The sequence below is a fragment of the Electrona antarctica genome, assembly GCF_951216825.1.
Source record: "Electrona antarctica genome assembly, chromosome: 10".
NCBI lineage: Eukaryota > Metazoa > Chordata > Actinopteri > Myctophiformes > Myctophidae > Electrona > Electrona antarctica.
The window spans coordinates 30,573,011-30,597,092 of record NC_136791.1 but is presented as its reverse complement, the minus strand read 5'-3'; the positions used below and the strand labels follow the sequence as shown (position 1 = coordinate 30,597,092).

The 24,082-nt window shown below is 43.6% G+C and overlaps 1 protein-coding gene across 3 annotated transcripts in view; it reads right to left on the bottom strand.

The window, feature by feature from the left end:
* The window catches only part of LOC306931685 (signal-induced proliferation-associated 1-like protein 2), a 152,438-nt gene that overhangs the window by 52,572 nt on the left and 75,784 nt on the right, over positions 1-24,082 (bottom strand). For all 3 annotated transcript variants that reach the window (XM_079513228.1, XM_079513229.1, XM_079513230.1), the window contains exons 7-10: positions 18,488-18,662; positions 16,565-16,668; positions 14,333-14,490; positions 13,006-13,582 (exon numbers count right to left, since the gene is read on the bottom strand). In XM_079513228.1, the coding sequence (XP_079369354.1) occupies positions 13,006-13,582; positions 14,333-14,490; positions 16,565-16,668; positions 18,488-18,662 (1,014 nt within the window). The remainder of the gene's footprint in view (positions 1-13,005; positions 13,583-14,332; positions 14,491-16,564; positions 16,669-18,487; positions 18,663-24,082) is intronic.

The following is a 24,082-nucleotide window of genomic DNA, read 5'->3' as shown; positions in this document are numbered from 1 at the left end:
AACCATTATTTTAAACTTTAGCCGTTGAAAAGAAAGATCGTAGCGCGGCACCGATCACAAATCTGTGAAGAATTTATACTTGGTGACATTGACAAACACACAACCTCACTTTGTGGTGTCGGTATTTGGGGCATTTCATTATCTGTTAAATGTTTCAAAATCTTACAATTTTCGCAATTTTTCAAAAAAACACCTGATCTACAAGCTCACAACGTGCCATGATGTGATACGTTGTGAGCTTGTAGATCAGCTATTTATTTATTTTATGGCCAAAGTATAAAACAGGGCTTAAGTGGTTTGCACATTGGAGAAGGACTTCAGTGATATTACGGATATTGGGAAATCGATATCACTCCACGCAGAGAGACAGAGACGGAAGAAAAGATCCCTCAGCACAGGATGGGAGTATAGTATGTACATTCTGTAATGTACAGTACACACACACACACGCACACACACACACACACACACACACACACACACACACACACACACACACACACACACACACACCATGCACGCACGCACACACACACACACACAAACGCACACATGCACACCACCAAACAAAGAATTCAATGGGCACATCTCCACAACGCCTGGAGCATAAAGTAAACCGTGTCCTTAGGCAGGCTAGTGTGACCGTGTCCTTAGGCAGGCTAGTGTGACCGTGTTTGTTTTACTAATCCCAAGAACCTTTCAAATGGAAGTAAATAAGTGGACGCATCACAGAGCTAACAGATTAAGCCTAAGAACAGCAGAGTGGCTGCCAAATAACACACATATGTTGCGCATATGAACACGCACGCACGCACACACACACACACGGCGTCGCACGCACAGACGCGCTTCTGAGGAAACTTTCCCTACATGGGGTTCCCATATCACACATCGCATGCATAGTGTGCAGCATGGGGATGCCAGGCACACTTGGAACGGAATACGGACTCAAAGCCAAGCGTGTCAAATCAGGCTGGAGTTCTTAAAAGAAAACTAAATGTGCATCTATTTGCTACTTGCAGCATCCGTTGTAGAGGGCTGCAACTTCCCCCTATAGACATACAGTATGCTGTAGTGGAAAAAGTACGTAAGTAAAAGTATCAATATACTGCAATGTAGAAATACTCCGTTACAAGTACAAGTCCAGAATTCAAAATGTACTTGAGTAAAAGTACAAGAGTATCGGCATCAAAATGTACTTAAAGTACCAAAAGTACAGACTAGAGTACTCATTATGCAGAATGTCCCATTTTAAGTTTTCAAATGTATAAAAGTCATTTGAAAATAGCAGATATATATGTTTTGTAATAATAATAATCCAAATCTACAAAGTAAATACCTCAAAAAGTACAAATACCTCAAAATACAAATACTTAGTTACTTTACACCAATGACAGTATGTGCCATTTTACCCCTTTTACCTTTTTTTTGTGTCACAGGCGGTATTCAAAAAAAAAAGAAAAACACACTCTCCATCTGATCTAGTTTAATTACCCATCAGATTAGTCTTGGGTCAATCCTGGCTGACCACCTCCATTTGTCTTGGGAGTGGCAGCTGGCTTCACGGACACATTAACTAAGACTATAACCTGTCAACACTTCACAGGATTCTCGCACTGGCAGAAACCTTACCCCACATGAGAGAGAGACTGCTTCCCAGTCAGCCATGATGAAGCAAATGCCTGCCATTAGCCTCCCTGCATCTCCACATGGCTTGAATCCACATCAGTAAGTAACTAATCAAAGGGCTTATTATAGGAACTCTTTTAAGGTGGGCTGAGCGTATGTGTCGTGATTGAAGCTGGAAGTTGTGCTGAGATTGCCAAAGACATTTTGACCAATATGTTTTCTTAGGCTGACTGCCTAATATGCTGTGCAGACTTTAGAGCACTGAGAGTAACTGACCGAGATCTACAGGAGCCAAGCTGTGAAGGAACATTACCTAATTATATGACGGCCAAACTACACCAGGCTTTTCTCTCGCGTTTACCCTAAACGCGCGGTTTTAAAATAGGACTGGACCTAAATTAAACGCACGCGCGGGAGAAAACGCGCGAGAAAAGCCTGGTGTAGCGTGGCCGTGAACCACATTACCACGTTATTATTTTAGAACCCAATAATCTATCTGTTGTTCATTTGACAAATGTAAAATAGACAAGTCTACTCTAGAGGAGCTCTTGGGTGAGATGACAGCTAAACAAACTCGTGAAGTGTGAAGCCAAGGCAAGACAAGCCATATCAAACTAAGTATTAGTCAGACATTTGATGCTTTTTGATCCACGCTGCAGCAAGTTAATCAAACTGCCCTTTTGTCAGACATTCAATTAAGCCTAAATAATACCTTTCAAAATGTCATCATTAGGCATTCCATTCAATCCGTTGAGAAGATGAATGTGCCCAGGTTGTCATCAGGCCCAATGCATAATTATCTCATGGTACTAATGGCAGAGTGGTGGTCTATAAAGTTGTAAGAGTTTGTGTTGCTGCTGTGTGACAAACGTGACAAGACAATGGAGTTTTAATCCATTCTGGGCGGGAACCCCCTTTGGTGTTTTAAGCATTATGTTATACTTTAGCTATAGAAAAATATAATCTTTGAATATATATTCTTTCAGAGCGAACGTTTTGAACTCAAATCTTTGCTTCTGGGGGGTCCCTGGAACAACATATTTTCAGATGGGGATCGGCGGCCAAATATAATTTTTGGGGTTCTTGACATTTAATATTGAGCACCACTGATATAGAAGCATAGGTATTTCAGATATTTTAGAGGACATTTTTTTAAATTTCGACGTCAGGCATAAATGGCTTAAAGTGCACAGACTCAGACATACAAAAGCTGCTGTCAGAATACAGTCAGCTTTCAGCGGGCCTCCATAACGTCTTATTACAAGGATGACCTGTAGTACAGTATGTCCATGACTAAAACTGACTAAAATTAGCTGCTTTTGACAGCACATTTTTTGAGTCATAGTCTTTTGAATAGTTTTTCATTTAGATTTAGTCATATTTTAGTCATCTGAAATGTTTTCGTCTAGTTTCACTCGACTAAATATATTATTTAATATCCGTTTGTTGACGAAATTGTCAATATATTTTGTCATAGTTTTAGTCATCATAGCTTAACTTTATTTAGTTTTTATGTAGTTTTTGTCATAGTTTTAGTCAACGAAATCAACACTGCCACGATAGCAGCATTATTTCAGAAACAACAAGCCAAACCTCTTTTTTTTGTCATTCCTTATAACTTCAAGGAGCATTGCCGTAAATCTAGAGTGACTCACTCATTTCTTCAGCACTGTGTATGTTTTCCATTCCACTCAGAATATTAGTGCTAAAGTGTAGTGAATCTAGGACAGTGCTAACTGATGTGAAAAGACCTTTCATATCAGGGCGGTTTTAAATGATAAACAAAGGAAATATTCCCACAACGCTGTCATGTGAGGTGAAGAACAGAGACACAATTGTTCTTTGTATTAAGATTTTGACACCCAAGTATTCATAAACACCAAACATTGGCATTACCATCAGACGGAGCGCCACTAAAAACGGTCAAGTGATGTGAATTGTGGAGTTCTGATCAAGATGAATTAATTAAAAGTAATCGGATGGATGGACAGAAACAAAACATACTCTCCCCATGCCTTCAGCCTGGTGGAGACAAAAACTCTTTGGTCCACTCCAGGCACGTGCAGAGAGTGTTAGAGAGGCAGGGGCTGAAATCCCGTAAGAGGGCACTTTTGGACAAAAAATATCGAAAATAGCTGATCTACAAGCTCACAACGTGTCGCGCTGCGACGCGTTGAGAGCTTGTAGATCAGCTATTTTCGGGGCGCAACCAAGCACTCTTTATCTACTGGATGCGGTGTAACAACGTGGATTTTGAAACAAATTTGTTCAACGCAAAATCCTGCTTTCCAAGTTCAGGAGACTTCAGAAAAAAGCAATTCTCCTGAATGCTGCCTTCCGGCATGGCGTGGAGTGGCAATTGCATTTCTTTCCATACCATAGGAACTACTGCATTCGTGGTCTGGAAAGGGCAGTTGTTTTACAGACGGGTAAAAGGGCAGGGGCTCAAACCCCTAGGGCTTTAAGCAACTAGTCGACTATTCAACTAGTCGACTATTCAACTAGTCGACTATTCAACTAGTCGACTAGTAAATTGAGATCAGCTAGAATGCTAAAGAATACAAATATATATATATATTTTTTTAACATAATAGGTAGTTAAACAACTAGAAGAAAATCACTAGAAGTGAAAGCCCCCTTTGATGTCTATGTGTGCACGTCCCTGGTCCAGTGCCCCCCCCCCCCCCCCTCTCTCTCTCTCTGCATGTTATGTTAGAGAGTGGCCAATCTGTTCATTCCGTGCTGCCTGGGTCACATTACATCACAGGCCCAGCCGCCTGTAAATCCTTCCCAATGAAACACAACACCAGTCGACCCCTGGGACACATTCAGGCAAACACAGACACCTTGGGGGGGGACACAGTCAGTATGGTCCGCTCATACTGGGAAATAAGCCTATTACTGCTGCTTTTGATGACATGGGCTGAGTAACACGAGTAGCGCTGCTTATTTATTTAATGCTTTTATAGCTTTTGAGCGTGTCTGAATTTACCTCGCAAATCCAGCCGATAAGCGGACAGCAAACTTAAGTTGAAGGGAGATTACCATAGCTAATGAGGGGAGTGATGTTGTTTGGCTAATCATAAATGGTAATGTATCCCGCACTGTCCTTCAGTAGAGACTGAATGACGCGCGCATCCTTTAAAATATGGTAAATATGCGATCGCATCTTATTTTGTTTGAGGCGAGTATATGTATGAAGTAGTCAAAGGACTTATGCATATTTCCAAGCACTCCCTCCACTGGCAGGTGCTTATTAAGCGCCTGGACTACATTTGCACGCACCACTAGTACTGACGACTGTAAAGACGACCGTAGTGGACAACTTTTCATGATTGGCTGCCTCTAAGTCCGAACGGCATAAAAACCCATACTCTGAACTCTGCAGGAAGAAAGCCTTCATTAAAACACAGTGAGTGAACCAACAAAAGAACGGAATCGAACTAAAGCGGGCGCTAAAAAGAGCTTGCTGCTGCACCTGACGGTTATGACCGATTCATTCTTGTTTTTATTTCAAAGCTCTTTTGAAAACTCACCTTTAGAAACCATGTGTACTAGTTATCTTTAGCAATCACAATCCCATAAAGAATTGAGGCTTGGGTGTACAATATAGGGGCACAGTTAATTTATCCATTTGTAAATGCTCAGCGTTAACACTGGGGAGTTCACTGTGAATTGTAAAAGAGGCACATTAGTGTTTATTGACGTTTGGAAGAAATCAGCCGTTAGACCTTTTACTGGTAAACCAATACATTTCGTGTAAATTTGCATTCAGACACCAGATTGACTTTCAGCTAAAATCTATCCACTTAAGCCCTGTACACTCGGTTGACCGGGGTCCCCCAGGGGTCTATCCGTGACCCACTCTTTTTCCCCCTGTACACAAAATCTCCTCGGCGAAAATAGCCCAGACAAGCAGTTCTACAAAGCTCATAACGCGTCGAGTCCCCAACGTGTTGTGAGCTTGTAGATCTGCCATTTTCACCAAATGTTTGCCCATGAGGGGGGACCAAAGCCAGCAGGGATTAATGTTGGGCTAAAATATTTCTGGTCTCACTATCGGGCTCATTGTATAGTTTAGAGGAAGCAAAGTGTTGTCTTGACTCGTCAGACATTAATAAATAAACAATACAATGTAAACTATAACAGGAAAAAATAAGCCAATCCGAGGAGCGGAAGCAAGCCATTGGATACCAACATCTAGGACGGAGGAAGCAGATGGCCGGACCGTTTTTTTTTTGTCTGGACAATGACGATGCCTGGGCCTACAGTATCTAACCTCACTCTGTCACACAGCACAGCTGTCAACAGGGTAGAGGCAGAACACAAGGGGCTGGCTGGGAGAACGTGGACTAACTGAGCAGCTCCTTGATAAGAGTGAAGGAATCAGTTCAGCCCCTCTCTATTCTTAGTCAGGGTCTGTCAGACCCAAAAAAAAACAATCTCGACTGCCCTGCCTGGGTTGGTGCATCATCGTCTTCTGTTGTCCTCGTTCGTTCAATCGGCCTCCTCCTTATCTGCAGTGCAGACATTGGACAATCTGACGGATGGACCAAAAGTCACATCATCCCTAATCTTGCCCTCTATCAAATCATAGCTTTCTGCCACGGTGAGTGGCATCAGGCTTATTTTTAGATTAAAAAGCTGTGATGTGGCCCGGGCCATGGCTCAGCGGTCCAGGCACCTTGGCCGGTAGCCAGAGTCTGACAGTGTGCCGTGGGTTCGACTCCCGATCCCGACGGCCTTTTCTGCATGTCACTCCCCCATCTCTCTCCCCCATTTACTGTCAGCCTACTGTCTGTCCCTCTATAAAAAATGTAAAATAAAGGCGAAAGCCACAACAAACAAAAAGCTGTGATGTTTTGCAACGATTTATGCCAACCGAAGGGAAGAGAACACCTGCGAATTGGTGACCTAAGTCCCTGTAAAAAAAACAATAATAATTCTAATAAAAAAAGGAGAGTATTATCTACTGTAAAGTTGAAACACAGCCTTCACCAGCTAGGGTCCATATTGGTAAAGCAAGGAAGCGGAACATGGAGGTTACTTCAGTAACCATGGTTATTTAAGTAAGTGAACGAAATATTTTGCTGGACACCCTTCTGTCTTGGCTTGGCAGAAAGAAAGTGTTGGAATAAAGATGCGGTGACGTAGGCGCTCGCTACATGCTCTTCGAGCAGAGCGTCTGACATCATCGCTCTTACTGTGGGAGTTCATGAATGAAGTTTCTGCCTTTTGCTCCGCAAGGGAAACTTCCAGGAACACACTTGACTGGTTCAAGACACGGGAGTTCATAAGGTCCCATAGAGCGAAATATTTCGCGAACACAACTTAAAAGAACCGCACTGTTGACATTACGCTGCATAATGAACATGAAAATAACAGGGTTGGTGGTTTTACAGTAAATCTACAATGGTATGCGGATAAATTCATAATACATCCTCCTCTACCACAGGCGGACCACAGCCGTCAGCGTTCAGCCAAAACATCTTAACCCATTCTGGGCGGGATCCCCTTTTGGTGTTTTAAGCATTATGTTATGCTTTAGCTGTTGAAAAATAGCAGATCTACAAGCTCATAGCCCGGCACCGAGTGCCGTGCTACGAGCTTGTACCGTAGGTCTGCTATTCTTTTTGAATCATGAAAACTCAAATCTTTGCTTCTGAGAGTGGGGTCCCTGGAACAACATATTTTCTGATGGGCGTCGGCGGCCAATTACATATCATTTGTGGGGTCCTTGACATTGAAAGGTTGAGGACCACTGACACAGAAACATAGGTTTTTCAGAAAACTGTCATGATTTAGAAGACATTTTTAAAATGTCAACGTCAGGCCTAAATGGGTTAATGTCTTAACTGTCCCATTTAATGGCAGAGGACATTTTCCCGGTTATGTCATGCATAGATTCCATTCTCTATGCTGTTAGTTCAATTGACATAGAGTCACTAGGTCATGTTTAATGAAGCCATGAACCCACTGGTGGAAAGTAACTAAGTACATTTACTTAGTTACATTTAGGCCTGACGTCGACAGTTTTCTGGAAAACCCATGTTTCTATGTCAGTCGTTCTCAAACATATTCATGTCAAGAACCCCAAATATATATGACATTGGCCGCCGAGCCCCATCTGAAAATATGTTGTTCCAGGGACCCTACCAGAAGCAAAGATTTGAGTTAAAAACTCGCTCTGTAACAATATATATTCAAAGATTTCAAGCACATTTTCACGATTTTTCAGAAATAGCAGACCTACAAGTTCATATCGCGGCACTCGGTGCCGGGCTATAAGCTTGTAGATCTGCTATTTTTCAACAGCTAAAGCATAACATAATGCTTAAAACACCAAAAGGGGTTCCCGCCCAAAATGGGTTAAGTACTGTACTTAAGTAAAACTTTGAGGTATTTGCACTTTACTTGAGTATTTCCAATTTCCAATACCTTTACTTCTACTCCACTACATCTCAGATGCAAATATTGTACTTTTACTCCACTACATTTATTTCAAAACTTTAGTTTACTAGTTAGTTACTTTGACTATTACTACAAAACTTACATTAAACAATTCTGCCCTATATACTGTACATTTTGGCCATTTGAAGACCGAGCTGTGAACATGTAGATCTACTATTTTCAAAAGATGTTCATACATTTGAAAACTTGTGAAGTGGGACATTCTGCATAATGAGTACTTTCTACTTTAAGTTCATGATTTTTAATTGTAGCGGAGCATTTCTACATTGCAGTATTGATACTTTTACTTCAGTAAAACATGTGAGTACTTTTTCCACCACTGCCTTAGAAGACACTCTTACTAGAAGTCAGCTAAAGGTAAATGGTTTGGGAGGCTTGTTCTACTGATCTCTTGTACGAAGCCCAGGAGATGAACATTACCATAGATCACAGGTTCAATCTTGCGATGTCAATGCTTTGGTCTAAACCACATTTTCTGAATATCAGTGCAAGCCAATAAGACAGCATTCTGCAAATGTTTGCTTTTCTTAAAGATGATTTTTGTATTTTTTCCAGTTTTTCATGTGTTTATGAGGTGACAGTACTTCATTAGACCCCCTGGTGTGGTTTTGTGCAATGATGCCCTTTGTATTTAGGGTTTCTTCCTGGAGGCTGAAACCTTGACAGTCAAACGTGCCAATGAAATAAACAGTGATATACTGTAGTGACATCACAATATCATCTCCTCCCCTAACCCCTCCCCCTTTATCATACAACAACAGTGCGGCTTCAGTTCATGTGGATCACCACCCACCAGGCAAACCAGGCATACTTAATGAACTGGTGGCAGTGTCCACATAAAAACGACATTTTAACAAATACTGTACACTTTTTTTTGTTAAAATCCGCCCTCCTTATATAATAATAATAATACCTGATGATAATGTTTTAGGGTGGAAAAAATCACGGCACCTCATCTTTAAGCCGATCTACAGTACAAGACCATAACATGAACACGTGATGTAAGCTTATAGATCAGCTAATTTTGGTGAGTGACATGGAGTGTAACCAAGTTGAAATCAAGTTTGTACTTACTTACTTACTTGTCATTCTGTACCTACTATTCGATAACAGTGCTACAGAGGCAACTTCCATCCCTACACTTCAGACAGCAATCAATGACCCCGTTTTGTATTTATAAAATTGAATATGATGATTTTGTAATTACAGTTCTCCCCTATTTACTCTCCCTATTTAACAGACGCAACGTGCAATTGTGAAAGTAAGCAAACATGCGAGATCGAATCTGACTGACTAGCTGTGGAAATCTATGGGTCTCAATGTTATTCCACTGATGTGATCCTCTTGTGCTCGTACATACATACTGTATGTTTTGTATTTTGTCTAAAGTGTCTTTGATATGGAAAGATTTGAAGATAAAGGTTAAGAATACCAGCTCAGTGGCCTTGTGGTTAGAGTGTCCGCCCTGAGACTGGGAGGTTGGGGTTCAATCCCCGGCCGGGTCATATACCAAAGACCCTGCGACATAGCGTCATGTCCAGGGGGTGTACTTGTACATCAAGCTGCCTCACGCTACAGAAACAGGAGATAGGCTCCAGCCCTATGGGCCTCATGGCTCGGCAAGGCTACTTAAAGGTTAAGAATACAAAAGATCAGACATTTGTTTTCATTTAGCTGACATACTGTATTAAGCATCTTAACATCCTAGTCCAAATTCCTCTTGAGTCTCGAGAAATGTTGAAAAAATAATGTATTCGCATTTGGGCACGGAGCCCCATCTGAAAAGATTTTGTGCCAGGGATCCCCATAAGAGAGGATTTTTCAAAAACAAATTCTAAAATATCAGATCTACAAGCTCATGTTGTGAGCTTTCTATTTTTTAATACTGGTAGATCAAGTATAAAATATCATTAAAGTGTTTAACCCATTTATGATGGGAACCCCTTTTGGTGTCATTATGTTATACTTTAGCTGTTGAAAAATAGTAGATCTACAAGCTCATACGAGCTTTAGGATCATGAAAATGTGGCGCAAATCTTTGAATATATATTCTTTCAGAGCAAACGTTTTTAACTCAAATCTTTGCTTCTGGGGGGTAGCTGCAACAACATATTTTCATATTGTGGTCGGCTGCCAAATTCATATAATGTTTGGGGTCCTTGACATGACAAACTTTGAGAACCTACTGTAGAAACATAGGTCTTTCAGAAAACTGTTAGGATTTAGAAGACATTTTTTAGAATCGGTCTCAGGTCAAAATGGGTTAAACTGATTGTGATGATATAGTCACTAGTTTAGCCGGGGACCCCCTGGTACCCACTCTGAGAACCCCTGCTCTAGAAGACTCACCTCTAGTCTCTGCACCATCTCCCTGATGTCTTTGAGAACCCCTGCTCTAGAAGACTCACCTCTAGTCTCTGCACCATCTCCCTGATGTCTAGAAGACTCACCTCTAGTCTCTGCACCATCTCCCTGATGTCTAGAAGACTCACCTCTAGTCTCTGCACCATCTCCCTGATGTCTAGAAGACTCACCTCTAGTCTCTGCACCATCTCCCTGATGTCTAGAAGACTCACCTCTAGTCTCTGCACCATCTCCCTGATGTCTAGAAGACTCACCTCTAGTCTCTGCACCATCTCCCTGATGTCTAGAAGACTCACCTCTAGTCTCTGCACCATCTCCCTGCTCTAGAAGACTCACCTCTAGTCTCTGCACCATCTCCCTGATGTCTCTAGAAGACTCACCTCTAGTCTCTGCACCATCTCCCTGATGTCTTCAACCCCTGCTCTAGAAGACTCACCTCTAGTCTCTGCACCATCTCCCTGATGTCTAGAAGACTCACCTCTAGTCTCTGCACCATCTCCCTGATGTCTTCCCCTGCTCTAGAAGACTCACCTCTAGTCTCTGCACCATCTCCCTGATGTCTAGAAGACTCACCTCTAGTCTCTGCACCATCTCCCTGATGTCTTCCCCTGCTCTAGAAGACTCACCTCTAGTCTCTGCACCATCTCCCTGATGTCTTCCCCTGCTCTAGAAGACTCACCTCTAGTCTCTGCACCATCTCCCTGATGTCTCTAGAAGACTCACCTCTAGTCTCTGCACCATCTCCCTGATGTCTTCAACCCCTGCTCTAGAAGACTCACCTCTAGTCTCTGCACCATCTCCCTGATGTCTAGAAGACTCACCTCTAGTCTCTGCACCATCTCCCTGATGTCTTCCCCTGCTCTAGAAGACTCACCTCTAGTCTCTGCACCATCTCCCTGATGTCTAGAAGACTCACCTCTAGTCTCTGCACCATCTCCCTGATGTCTTCCCCTGCTCTAGAAGACTCACCTCTAGTCTCTGCACCATCTCCCTGATGTCTTCCCCTGCTCTAGAAGACTCACCTCTAGTCTCTGCACCATCTCCCTGATGTCTAGAAGACTCACCTCTAGTCTCTGCACCATCTCCCTGCTCTAGAAGACTCACCTCTAGTCTCTGCACCATCTCCCTGATGTCTTCCCCTGCTCTAGAAGACTCACCTCTAGTCTCTGCACCATCTCCCTGATGTCTTCCCCTGCTCTAGAAGACTCACCTCTAGTCTCTGCACCATCTCCCTGATGTCTAGAAGACTCACCTCTAGTCTCTGCACCATCTCCCTGCTCTAGAAGACTCACCTCTAGTCTCTGCACCATCTCCCTGATGTCTAGAAGACTCACCTCTAGTCTCTGCACCATCTCCCTGCTCTAGAAGACTCACCTCTAGTCTCTGCACCATCTCCCTGCTCTAGAAGACTCACCTCTAGTCTCTGCACCATCTCCCTGATGTCTTCCCCTGCTCTAGAAGACTCACCTCTAGTCTCTGCACCATCTCCCTGATGTCTAGAAGACTCACCTCTAGTCTCTGCACCATCTCCCTGATGTCTTCCCCTGCTCTAGAAGACTCACCTCTAGTCTCTGCACCATCTCCCTGATGTCTAGAAGACTCACCTCTAGTCTCTGCACCATCTCCCTGCTCTAGAAGACTCACCTCTAGTCTCTGCACCATCTCCCTGATGTCTTCCCCTGCTCTAGAAGACTCACCTCTAGTCTCTGCACCATCTCCCTGATGTCTAGAAGACTCACCTCTAGTCTCTGCACCATCTCCCTGATGTCTTCCCCTGCTCTAGAAGACTCACCTCTAGTCTCTGCACCATCTCCCTGCTCTAGAAGACTCACCTCTAGTCTCTGCACCATCTCCCTGATGTCTTTGAGAACCCCTGCTCTAGAAGACTCACCTCTAGTCTCTGCACCATCTCCCTGCTCTAGAAGACTCACCTCTAGTCTCTGCACCATCTCCCTGATGTCTAGAAGACTCACCTCTAGTCTCTGCACCATCTCCCTGCTCTAGAAGACTCACCTCTAGTCTCTGCACCATCTCCCTGATGTCTAGAAGACTCACCTCTAGTCTCTGCACCATCTCCCTGCTCTAGAAGACTCACCTCTAGTCTCTGCACCATCTCCCTGATGTCTTCCCCTGCTCTAGAAGACTCACCTCTAGTCTCTGCACCATCTCCCTGATGTCTAGAAGACTCACCTCTAGTCTCTGCACCATCTCCCTGATGTCTAGAAGACTCACCTCTAGTCTCTGCACCATCTCCCTGATGTCTAGAAGACTCACCTCTAGTCTCTGCACCATCTCCCTGATGTCTGCTCTAGAAGACTCACCTCTAGTCTCTGCACCATCTCCCTGATGTCTGCTCTAGAAGACTCACCTCTAGTCTCTGCACCATCTCCCTGATGTCTGCTCTAGAAGACTCACCTCTAGTCTCTGCACCATCTCCCTGCTCTAGAAGACTCACCTCTAGTCTCTGCACCATCTCCCTGATGTCTTCCCCTGCTCTAGAAGACTCTAGAGGCTCTAGAACCCCTGCTCTAGAAGACTCACCTCTAGTCTCTGCACCATCTCCCTGATGTCTTCCCCGCAGTTGTCGTGGGCGGACAGCATGACACATTCCCCGCGCTCATAGAAAATCTTTATGCTCATAATCCCCGAGGTCCAGCCGATGACGTCGCGGCAGGAGCAATTGAAGATCACATTCTTGGATTCCTCCTCGATGAGGACGATGAACTCATTGGAGATGCCGAGCAGACAGTCTACGTCCATGGACTGGCCAAAGTCTCGCGCCCGGACGCTCCAGGTGATGGCCCCTACGCTGAAGAGGTGTGCGTCCTTCCTCGGCTTGGCTTTGTCCTTCTTCTTGGCTCCGAGCGTGATGAAGCTGAATTTGACGGCCGAGTCAATAGTGGTCGTGCTGACAAAGTTCTCGGCCAGGTCCTTCAGGTACTCCTGACGCGTGCGCGTGGCCATGGCGCGGAACTTCTCCGACTTGTGCGCGGCGTTCTCCCCGTTGATGACCTTTGCGAGCAGGAAGTCCCTGAACACGGCACTCTTGGGGAAGGTCACGCTCTTAGGTATGGGCGGGCCGAACGGAGGCACATCTTTAGATCTGGACACGGCCACGCTGGAAGACAGGAGTAGACGGTATCAATGATAGTGCTACTAGTAGCGGCTAAAGCATAGCATTCTGGCCATACGGAGAAAAAGCACGGATGAAGGTAGCGTGAGTTGGAGAAAATTGATTTAGGTAATGAGTAGTTATTTGAAAGATCTGTGAAATTAGATTGCTTTCATTTCTGACGGGAAGATCAAACGGAGGGTTCTAAAAGGCATGACTCATTTTGCTCTGCTGATTAAATGGTATGTTATTAACAGGAGCCGTCTTGACTTCAAACAACCCTTGAGCAGAAAAGTCATAATTCATAATTTCAAGGTGAAAATAAGAACTGTACAGCATCAAACAGATACAAAATAAAGCCTCGTGATTCTCTCCCCATTTCTATGAAGTCACGAAAGCAACCTGGGAAAGCATTAGCGCACCGCTATCACGATCATTCCCTCAAATTAAGTTGCCCTAAATGTTCAACACTCAGCCGTTTAGCATGAGGGATATCTTTCATGTGAGAGACATCAAAGGATAAAGACATTGTTAAATTGTCTTGGGGGGTTATTACTTTATCCTCAGCAGTTATCTAATTCCAGGGAGAAGGGCTGCAATAATTGGGGGCTTGAATCAATGTCGTCAATGTAAGTGTTTTCATCCAACCGTCTCACTCCAGACAGGCCGTATAGCTGCCTGGGTGGATTGAGCGATAAGTAAGCCTGCTGGGGGGAGGGGGGGGGGGGACACATGGTGGATGCCTTCTGTCGTTACCTGTAGCAGACATTTTCAGTGCAGGGGTTGTGGACTTTGACAATGACAAACACGTGCTGGAAATGAGAGCGGATGTTTTTCGGCGTGAAGGGTAGGGCTCCGGGCTCCTGGAATACGATGGTGACGATATCGTTGCCGATGTGCCTCTTCCGTAATAACTAAAAACATTAAAACACAGGAGGAAAAAGAGACACGGAGAAAGATGCATGAGAGGAAGGAAAAATGCCATAAGAGTAATCATAAAAAGACCGCGGTACAAAAGGAACCAGTGTGGCGACCGCTGGCCAAGTGGTCCAGGTGCATGCCACATATATAACAGGCTCTGGCCTGACAGCGCGTCGCGTGTTCGAGTCCCGTTCATGACGACCTTTGCTGCATGTCTCTCCCCTTCTCTCTCCCTCCCACGTTCCTGTCTGTCTTCACTTCCTAAAAAGGAACCAGTGGTGGGAAGTAACTAAGTACATTTACTCAAGTACTGTACTTGAGTACAATTTGGTATGAGGTATTTGGTATTTGTACTTAACTTGAGTATACTTGTATATGTTTGTGTGTTTTCTTGCATACATGTGTATTGTCATGTGAAGAAATGTAAAAAATAAAGTTTACCAAAAAAAAAAAAAGTACGTTTTGAATTCCGGACTTCTACTTTACGTACTGGAGTACTTCTGCATGGCAGTATTGATACTTTTACTTATGTAAAACATTTGAGTAGTTTTTCCACCACTGAGAGGAACAGCGCTGAGCCGCTGTGAGGACAGAGAACATGCGGGCTGTAATAACTACCAGTACTGATTATTATTCTGTTATATTGAAAGGATTACGAGGCTGTCACTCAGGGAAATTAAATTGTCTTTTCAATCCCTACTTGTCAAGGGTTTCATTGCATATCCATTTATATCCATCTTTAGTAATAAGAGGAAACTTTATCACGCAACTATATAAAAGTATAGTTCATTTCCACACGATATTATGTATCACAGTTTTCTATAAAGTGTCAATTTTGTAGACGTTCATAAAAGAGTTTTATTCTATACTATGTATCTATACTTTTTCTAATTAACACTTAATTTCATCCCCCCCCCCAAAAAAAGCCCTTCAAACTGGAAAGAACTACCTTTGGCATAAATATAATTGCTGTCAGCAGGATCCCCAAATCATTTACAGAGAGCAGCGCCAGTTGATTTAGTTCTATTGAAGACATTCCAGCTCCTTTCTGTCGGCCCCGATATCACATTCCAGATGTTGGAGAGGTTAGGATCAAAGGCCTTTTAGACAGAATTATGGTCCCAAGACACAGAGCTCAGACATCATATTTCAGTTTATATTGTTGAATGAACAGGCAGAAGGCAGTTAACCTGTTTCCCAAAATTTGCTCCAGAGGTGTGAAGGAGCGGAGAGAGGACGGGTAAACAAACAGGATTAGAGAGATCACTGAAGTGAATTTGGAAAGAGAGAGAGTAAGTATGAAGGGATGAGAGGGGTGAGCTTTGCTTGGGCTGGTTGAAAGATTACCACGAGGGATTAAACGCTATAATCCCGCACCATCAGATAGTATTGTGACTGTGAGGTAAGGGAAATCGAGGAGAGAGAGAGAGAGAGATAAATAAAACCCTCCAATCATGGCAATCGGAAGCCTCTAGGACAGGTGCACGGGACAGATGTGGCGGTATCTTAAGTGATATGTCTTATTCTGTAAAACAGCCACTTCCAATTTGCTAACCCCTTTCGCAGGGCTTCAGAATATTTACTGCGCACGCACGTACACGCACACACACACACACACAGGTTCTTTTCAGGGTATCAAGTACAAAATGCTGTTCCTTCATCCCCAATTCTGCACACACACAGGCCGAGGGGGTGAACTTATAACGTAATCATCAGGGCTTCGCCGGGCCATCGCTCGCCGGCCCGCCACCGGATCCAATTAATCCCACTTGTTAGCACAGACAGATTTAGAGCCCCGGACGAATGGCGCGCCAGGTCTGGCCCCTTGGGGACACGTTGATTAAAAAAGCTACTACGGAGGAGCCGTCGTCATGGCAACGCACACATTTTTCAAACCGACCGGTTATTACGGCAACTAGAAGAGGCTCAGGGGAGGATTGGCAGGCGGTGTGATTGTTGGATGTATCCTGAAAAGAAACGGCGTGGTGTGGCCTTATTACCACACCGGTGCTAAACGCCAAGGCCTGGTCAGCTCAGGATTGGACACGAGGATGGTATACTACTGACCTGCTGCCGGTTGTTGGGCGTGTAGGGGAGCAGCGTGGACACGTGAAACATCAGCTCGTAGTCCTTATAGGTGGTGTACAGAGAATGGGTGCCTGTTGAGTCCGCTAGAACACAGAGAGGAGTAGAGTCAGTCAAAGACACGGTTTTGTGATGTAACGGTGATTTATACTTGGCTACAACAAGGCAAACAAGAACAGATTTTGAAACTGAACATTGTTTTCGACAAGTGACGTGGCCGTGCATGAAAATATAAATGCAGTAGGCTTACAGAGAGGATCAAGGGGAGTCACAATTATGTTTTTCCCCACACTCAACAATACTGCAGGTAGCAACATGGCAGGCGTAATTATGTTATTATTGATTCCCCCCCATTATTTCTTATCGTTAATGATGATTTAAGTCAGTGTTTTTCAACCAGTGGTCTGGGGACCACCAGTGGTCCTTGTGGGGGGTTACAGGTGGCCCCCAGCTAAATGATGGAGAGTTGGTAACCAAATGGATCCTTATTAGATCTTGAGAGCATAAAATAAAACATTTTAACACTCTCATTTTACACTCTCAAGATTATTGTTAAGAACCTGCATTATATAGCTTAGTCTACACAAAGATCATTCTTATTTTGATCAATGTTTGCCTGTTATCTCTCCTATGGTACCACATCGATACAGCATGGAATTGTGGACAAAATCTTACTACAAAATATTATTTGGTTTTGGGTTTTGTGAGTAAAGATTTCATGAAATGTTGGTCCGCCCTTGGCTTAAATGCTGAATAAATAATGGGCCTTGATATAAAAAAGGTTGAAGTAGTGCTACATAGTGGTACATAGTGCATTTATATAGCGCTTTTATCCAAAGCGCTTTACACAGATTGTGCATTACATTCACCCATTCACACACCGATGGCGCCTGGCGGAGGAGGAAACCATGCGAGTCACCAACCCTGCACGTCAGGAGCAATTAGGGGTTCAGAGTCTTGCTCAAGGACACTTCGACACTAACTCTGGGGGAGTGTAACACTCTGTTTATTGCTGTTCTTTTGATGTGTGAACCAGGGACGTGCAGAGAGTGTTAGAGAGGCAGGGGCGGAAATCCTGCAGAGGGCACTTTTGGACCAAAATAGCAACCCAGCACTCTTTAGCTAGTGGAGATGCGGTGTGTGTAACGACATGGGTTTCTAAACACATTTGTTCAACGCAAAATGCTGTGTTCAAGTTCAGGAGACTTCGGAAAAAAAGCAATTCTCCTGAATGCTTTCTTTCCGGCATGGCATGGAAAGGAGTGGCATTTGGCATTTCTTTTGCCCCTAGTAAATCATGGTCTGGAAAAGGGCAGGGGCTGACGCCCCCTTTGATGTCTATGTGTGCACATCCCTGGTGTGAACGAGGGCGTGTGTAGGATCTTACTCTCAGTGTTGTTTTTGGCAGCAAATTTCTATTTTAGTTTAATCATAGTCTTTGGAATAAAACTGGTTTTAGTCATATTTTAGTCATCTGGAATGTTTTAGTGTTATTCTAGTTTTAGTCGACTAAATGTCATAAGATTTTAGTCGACTAAATCTACAGTTGATTTAGTCGACTAAAATGTATTTTGGTGGGCCTTGATGGCGTCGTAATGGTTGATTTTAAACTTGCTGCGACGCGTTGTGAGCTTGTAGATCTGCTATTTGCAGCATGCAACCAAGTGTAAAATGACTTATACTGGATCTCTTGTCCACTAGTCCCTTCCTATAAAATTTTAGTCTGTTTTTTTATTTCTTGACGAAATTGTCAGTATATTTAGTCTTAGTTTTAGTCATCGTAGCTTAGTTTTCATTTTAGTTTCCATTTAGTTTTCGTCAGTGAAAAAAGGTAGAGTCGATGAACATTTTTCGTCGTAGTTTTAGTCTTAGAAAACAACAGTGGTATGTAGTGTAGGACCTTACTCTTGTTGTCCAGCTGAGCTCTGTACTTGGTGAAGCCATGGAGCCGCACCCTCTGGCCCAGCAGGTCCAGGAACTCGTCCAGAGCCGGCCCGGCGCTCTCGTTGTTGTACATCTCCTCCTCTGTGCTCTGACCCGCCTTGCAGTACAGCACGCCCACCTTGTGCTGGAAGCTCAGCTGGAATGGAACATGGTAAATGGTGCATTTATATAGCGCCTTAATATCCAAGGCACTTTACATAGACTGTGCATTACATTCACCCATTCACACACACATTCATACACCGATGGCAGCGGAAACCATGCAAGGCACCAACCAGCACATCAGGAGCAATTAGGGGTTCAGTGTCTTGCTCAAGGACACTTAGACAGCCCGGGTTCGAACTGGCAACCTTGCGGTTACCATCCAGCCACTCTACCCCTGAGTCACACGCACACACGCCACGCCACACCACACCACACCACACAGAGGAAGAGCGTATTTAAGCAATATTACACGAGAGGGTGTGGTTTAACGTGATTATTGCCACGACAGTGATGCAGTCAGGAACGAGATGTACAGTAGTCGAGTTCCGCAAGCATCACTGAAGTGGCAAGAATCACGTTAAACCACACCCTCTCATGTAATATTGCAATTATACAACAGTTACCCTATAGAAAATCGCTGAAAAAAACATATATTTTTAATGACAGATGTAGTCACTACGACCACAAATGTCCCAAGAAACTATGTAGCCTAGCCACCGAGTTTGCTGCGCTCTGGGAAAACAGAGCAGCTGAATTCTTTGTTTTGATTAAGTGTGGAGTGGTGCTCGTTTGAACTTTGAACCACGGCTAGAAGGCTGTTTCAACCAATCAGATTGCTTCCTCGAAACGACCTGTTTTTTGGGACACCGATGAAATTGAGAATGAGTTCCACTTTGTTTGTTTGTTTTAATGTCCTCTATAGGATGATTTGCCTTTAAAATGATATAGATGTCAAAGCAAAGGTGATGTAGTCTGTAGATATAGTAGACTTTTTGAACATACCCAGACCCAGGTCTCATAGTTATGAGATCTGGGTCTGGGTATGTTCAAAAGGAATAAATTCAAACAGACAGACGGATATGGTATCGTAAGTAGACAGTAAATGACAGAATCTCTGTTTATTTAGCAATTTGTAACACAGAGAGTGTGTGTTAAAATCATATAATTGTACAATGTAGCCTATTCTGTAGTAGAGATCTCTTTCACACACTCCACTCAGACATAAATCAAACATGCACGCTGCTCAGCATGTTGGCAGATGAATTCCCACTTTCCATCCTACCACAGCTAATGCAAGGGCCTTCACAAAACCCTCTGCCAACCGCTTGAAATCCCCCTTTTGTAAGGCAAAGCTATATGGCCTCTCCCAAGCTGTGGGCAGAGCATAAATCAACCTGAGCTCTAATAGCTGCTTTTGAGGAGCAGCTGTGGAACAACTAGGCGAATAAATTGCAGACTAGGTGGTAAATTGCACGCGTACGACATGATCGCCATGGATTATGGTGCTATGCTGTATAAACTACTATCTATTGCAATTTTAATCCTTCGCAATAGGACTTGTGCAATATACATATAATATCTTTAATTTGTCATTGACTCCTCTCCACTGTTATCTGTGTAGCTCGATTTACCTAAGCCCATCAGTGGCTTGTGATGAAGAGACACTCTGGGTCCTAATTAAAACTCAACATAAAAGGCTGTGCTACTCTTTAATGCCATGTATATTGACTGAAGGAAAACTTATAAAATTAAGTACCATCATTTTAAAGGAGAATTCCATGCTAGAAGGCATTTCTTGCCTTTATAGTTGTTACGTCCCCGCCATAGAGGTCCAGGTGTTATTTTGTGCAAAAGTGCATTATTGGCTATTTCCCCTAATATAAACCCTCAATGGGGGTTGGGTTTTTGTGCTAATTTGATTATTTCCATCGAAATATATATATATATACAAAAGAAATTGATTTTTGAGCGATGGAAATAAGCAAATTAGCACAACACCCCAATGCCTCATTCACCCAATAGACTTTGGGATATATTGTGTGTACAGTAAGTGGACAAATTATGGCCTCAGGGTAGTGCTAGACTCAGGAAAGGCCATGGGGTCACACAAATCAGTAGGGTTCATTCTCCGGGGAGCATGAATGTGCACAGCAACTTCCATATAGTTAGTAGTTTCCTTCCATAGTAGTTGTGAGATTTGGGTCTAAAATGTTGGACCGACTGACCAACATTGCCGAGACGAGCAGTGAGAGAGGACAAAAGTATCTTCACCTGGTGAACCATGAAGTTATTGAATCATTTTCATCACTTAAGCCTTATTTTCACTTCCAATGTTCACTGAAAATGACCGATTTTTCAGTTGAAAAGCTGTTATTTTTCGGTCAGTAGAAATGATAGGCTTTACAGCTCCCTGACACCACCACCAGACATGGGACGTTACAGCTCCCTGACACCACCACCAGACATGGGACGAAGGTCGAATGCAATTAAAAATGTAAAATACCTGTTGCCTCAGGTCAATGTGGAAAGACAGAAAGTTCTTATAGTGAGCGCAGCCAAAAGCCAAGAAGTAATCTTTAAAGTGTGAAACCAGGGGAATTGCCTATGTCTATTTTCCTCCCTCATATGGGTTAACCCATTTTGAGCGGGAATCCCTTTTTGGTGTTTTAAGCATTACGATAAACTTTAGCTATTGAAAAATAGCAGATCTACAAGCTCATATCGCGGCACCGAGTGCCGGGCTACGAGCTTGTATACTGTAGGTCTGCTATTTTTGAAAAATCGTGAAAATGTGATGCAAATCTTGTTCGAATATTATATTCTTTCACAGCAAAAACATTTTTGAGTGATGCAACCACTCCCTTACGGAGCTATGTGTGTGGGTGGGTGGGTGTGTGCGTCTGAGCACGAAAACAGCATGGTTGTTTTTCAACCTAACACACACACAAACACACACACACGCACATATTAACTGTATATATGGTGATTTTGGGTGTGCCAGTACAGTACAGTTACAGTACAGTACAGTAGAGGGTACAGTATTAACTCATATCTTTGCTTCTGGGGAGGTCCCTGGAACAACATGTTTTCAGATGGGGGTCGGCGGCCAATTACATATATTTGTGGGTGTCCTTGACATGAAAATGTTTGAGAACCACTGACATGATAGAAACAGGGTTTTTCAGAAAACTGTCAAGATTTAGAAGGCATTGGTAGAATCGTCCTCAGGTCTAAATGGATGAACCGTTCACTGTGTGCGTCTGACATGCACCGTTGTCATGGTGACTACACTGTGGGCCTGAATGTTCTGGCTCCTGCAGTGAGTGAATGGCATTACATCATCAAGGCGTCTGGCCTGTGACACAGCCTGATAGGCTGGGATATGCTCACTTAACCCCAAGCTCCTCCTAAAGTGACCAATTGCGTTTGTGTGTGTGTCCGTGCGCGTGCGCGCGCGCGTGTGTGTGTGTGTGTGACTGTGTGTGTGACTGTGTGTGTGCGCGTGCGTTTGTGCGCAGGCTACGTATATACTGCTCAAAAGAATTAAGGGAACATTCTGATCTCTTAATTTATATGAGCAGTTTTTGTCAGCAGTATATAGACTGCTCACAAAAAACTGCTCAAAAGAATTAAGGCATCAAAGTGTTCCCTTAATTGCTTTTGGCAGTGATGTGCGTGTGCGTATGCGTGTGTGTGTGTGTGTGTGTGTGTGTGTGTGTGTGTGTGTGTGTGTGTGTGTGTGTGTGTGTGTGTGTGTGTGTGTGTGTGTGTGTGTGTGTGTGTGTGTGTGTGTGTGTGTGTGTGTGTGTGTGTGCGTGCGCATGTGTAGGTACTAGGTAGAGTGGCAGCTTGAGAATCGATGGTTCCAGGTTCGATGCCTGATTAGTAGTTCTTCACACTCAGAAAATCCCGTTTCCAGTGGTCTCCAATCCATATATGGGCGTGTGTCACGTCTGTGACATAACCCAAGACAAAACCACGTGTCACAAAATGTGTCCATTCGTACCCGATAACCTTGAAACGCGAGCGGGAGGTGACGTTCAGTAATATGTCACTTCTTAGGACAAATCGCACACGCTTAAAAAGGGAAATGTTGAAAACCATATTAATTATAGGATGAATTGCCTGACATTGTCTTGAAGTGCTTTTGATGTAGCCTATAGTTTGGCCTCAGCGCCACGGAGGAAACGAACACGGGAGAGAAATGGCTTATTATATCATAAGAAAAGCAACCCCATATCCCATCTAATGGACGTATAATTGTATGGCTGTCTGAAGAGCTGGATATAAGCTGACATTAAAACAGAAGCGTTTTCTCTCTGCACGGCCTCCATTCTCTTCCCTCATCCTCTCTGTGTCCGCCGCTGCCTGGAGGCAGCTGAAAACCTGCCCTCCATAATGAACAACCCTAAGTGGACTATATAGTATATGGAGATGGAGGGGGACTTAATGAGCGGAGAGAGAGAAATGGGAGCGACGGTCCCTTTGGACAGCGCCGAGACTATAAACCTCAGAGATAGGGCTGAGTGTCCTGACTGAGCCAAGTGTGTTATACAACATCACTGACTTTGGTCTGTCTACTGCAGTGTGCCCATACATACAGTACAAATAGAAGGCCCAAGGCCCACAAACACTCTCCTAAAACCTGACTAACTGTTTTTATGCTACGTTGTGCAGATTATCTGTTGTGATGTCTGCAGTGGTGTAAAGTAACGAAGTACATTTGCTTAAGTACTGTACTTGAGTATTTTCAATTTTCAATACTTTTACTTCTACCCGACTACAGCCCAGAATATTGTACTCCAGTATTTAATTAAAAACTTTAGTTACTACTAGTTACTTTGTAGATTTAGATTTGGGGGAAAAAAACATGCATTACCCGCTTTAGTCCTATACACAGTACATGTCGGCCATTTGAAAATAGCCGATCTACAAGCTCACAAAGCATTGCGATGCGACGCATTGTGAGCTTGTAGATCTGCTATTTTCAAGAGAGGTTTAACTTTAAACACAATGGGCACAATGAGTACAATGAGTACGTTCTAGTTTTGGTACTTAAAGTACATTTTGGAGTATTTCTACATTGCCGTATTGATACTTTTATTTAAGCAAGTCTGTACTTTAGGCATAGTACATGTTCTGCAGCAATGTGCCAAGATTTAAGATGCACGTAAGAGTACATCAAACTCGACTCTGTGGGCCATCTATACATTCCAGGAATCTCTGTGTGTATGCGTGTGCGTGCGTGCGTGCGTGAGTGTGTGTGTGTCTGTATGTACTACACAGTATGTACGCATGCATGCATACTATGTATGTTCTTCGCATATCTTGATAAATGCTCATCCAATTGATTTCACACTTGGTATTGCTAAGGATCCAGCGTAGTGTAGTGTAACGTTGACCGGATGAGAGGTTATATCCAGAACTGACCCACTCCAAACACACAGGCACCTGTTCTGAACAGAACTGACCCACTCCAAACACACAGGCACCTGTTCTGAACAGCAGCCACGATCAAAACGGACCAATATTGTGCGAGGAGGACCCGGGTTCTAAATCTGACCCGACATG